This window comes from Scomber scombrus, chromosome 12, assembly GCF_963691925.1.
Source record: "Scomber scombrus chromosome 12, fScoSco1.1, whole genome shotgun sequence".
Classification (NCBI taxonomy): Eukaryota; Metazoa; Chordata; class Actinopteri; order Scombriformes; family Scombridae; genus Scomber; species Scomber scombrus.
In genome coordinates, this window is record NC_084981.1 from 6833428 (window position 1) to 6835538 (window position 2111).

Below are 2111 nucleotides of genomic sequence, written 5' to 3' on the forward strand. Positions count from 1 at the left end.
CAAAAGCTTATTCTAATGCCTCTTGCCTACCTTAGTGTATTCCCTAAATAAAACAGGTTAGAAGTCTCAGGGGCTTTTGATGGCCAGGAGGAAACAGAGAGGGATAGAAACATGCCAGTGTTCTGGTACATTTGAAAGCAGAACAATTTATTATCAAGAACAAGAATATCAAACAAGAGAGAGGAAAAAAAGTTCATCAGTTTCATAAACTTGTTTTTTGTTGCAATTTGATCACTTACACGCTTCCAGCACAGAGAGAATGACTTATTAAGCTTGAAGATTCTTCCATTTAATCTTATGCCTCTAGTTACAGTTTTTCTTTTTTTTTTGCCTTATTGTGTAAATATAGAACTCTGCTGAAACCAGAGATCACAACAGTAGTTATTAGGAGGCTATTCAAAAGGGGGGGGGGGGTTTAATGTCAGTTCTGTAAAGTGCTTTATACCCCATTTTTATCCTCATCACAGAAAAGGTGTTGGCTCCTTTGAGTTCAATTTGTGATCTGGTTTGCTTATTGCCAGTCGAAGGTACGCTTCACCAGCCTGAAGAAGGTTCGGTTGTGTTCCTGTAGGTAAGAGCGGAGTTGTTGGAGCACAGTGCTGTTGACCGCTGGGTGGGGACGTCCCTTAGACTCATGCAGACAACGCTCTCGACCATCGCTTCGGATACAGTAAAACCCTTTGGTCTGGTTGAAGTAGAAGTTGGTGGATACTATCCTGGGGGGCAAGTTGAGGAAACGCTCCACCTTCTGGAGCTCTGGCAGGGGGTCACGAATCAGAGCATCCCCATCTACAATGTGTATCTGCTCCAGGGGGAAGTGGCGCAGCCAGTTGCGCATGTGGACGTCGTACAGGCTCCTCTGAATGGCCTTGTACCGGATATTCAAAGCTCCATTGCGGACTAGCAGGTTCTCAATGGCTTGCACCGGTTTGTGGTTCTCCAGCCGGTTGAAGTACACCTGGGTGTAGTCGGAGATGACCCGCTCGGCTGGGTCACGCAAGATCAGCAACAGCTTTATGGATGAGTTCATGGCACAGATGCGTTCTGGTGCGAGAGCTGATGTGAAGTAACCTGGAGTTTTCTCTATTGTGATCTGGTGAGGGTATGAGTAAGGCATCAAGTCGCGGTACCACTCAAAGCCCTTGGCGTAGTTCTCATCCCAGTCAAAAAAGTGCACCTCGGTGGCGGCGGCAGCAACCTCGGGGTGTATGTCTAACATTTCCAACAGCGCTCTTGTGCCCCCCTTGCGTACCCCAATAATTATACTATGAGGGGCTCTTTTGCTAGTTCCTGGCGGTGGAGATGAGGACACATCTCCAGAGACATTGGCTAATAGTCCAGGATCAAGATCCATAGGGTTCATTGTTATGCCAAATCCTGCCTGGACAAGTTCAGGTGGGGCAGCATATGTCTGGAGAACCAAAAGAAAGGCAGATGCCAGAAAACAAGCCATAGTGATGGACTGAACAGTGGAGACTGGCAAAGTGACAGAGAGAGAAACAAGTAAAGGAGATTGCGGGTTTAGCTGTAGAACAGATCTGTCTTCCTGAGCTCAGGGGTAACGAGAGCAGTGGGAAGTGCAGTCTCTGTCTGCCATTGAATCTGAACTGGAGGAGGAGAAGAAATCATCGGCAGTCCACAGCACATCTGTAGGGAGGAACAAAGACACACAAAAAAGAAAAGGCTTTCAGATTTCAGTAATATAAAGCAGAATGAATGTCTGTATTATATTGAAATGGCACTTTCCTCATTCCCCTGAAAAAGCAATCCAGCCATAAATACAATCCATGTCTGTTATAAGTGTATCATCTGAAAAGGATTCATCTTTCTTTGCGTCTCTTTTCATCTCCCCTCTTCCCATCTGCTTTCTCCTCTCACTCTATAAAGTCACTTTCAATTCATACTGTAATTTCTCCAGTAGAAAAACATTTAGCCAGACAGCTCGTTAAAAAATGTGTCTGAGATATGCAAGTGTGGCTGAAGGCCAGGAGACAAGGCCAGAGTGCTTTGTCTTCCTTTACCAGGTCAAAATCCCCTCTAGAATCAATACGCATCAAATCCCTCCAGTGCATCGAAATCAAGGCACCTGGCAACGGATAAAGACAAATTTA

The 2111-nt window shown here is 45.5% G+C and overlaps 1 protein-coding gene across 1 annotated transcript; it reads right to left on the reverse strand.

The window, feature by feature from the left end:
* Positions 1 to 511: 511 nt before the first annotated feature.
* Positions 512 to 1453, reverse strand: hs3st1l1 (heparan sulfate (glucosamine) 3-O-sulfotransferase 1-like1). The gene has a single exon (XM_062430830.1). It carries the CDS (start codon positions 1451 to 1453, stop codon positions 512 to 514), a length of 942 nt encoding a protein of 313 aa, XP_062286814.1.
* Positions 1454 to 2111: the final 658 nt, after the last annotated feature.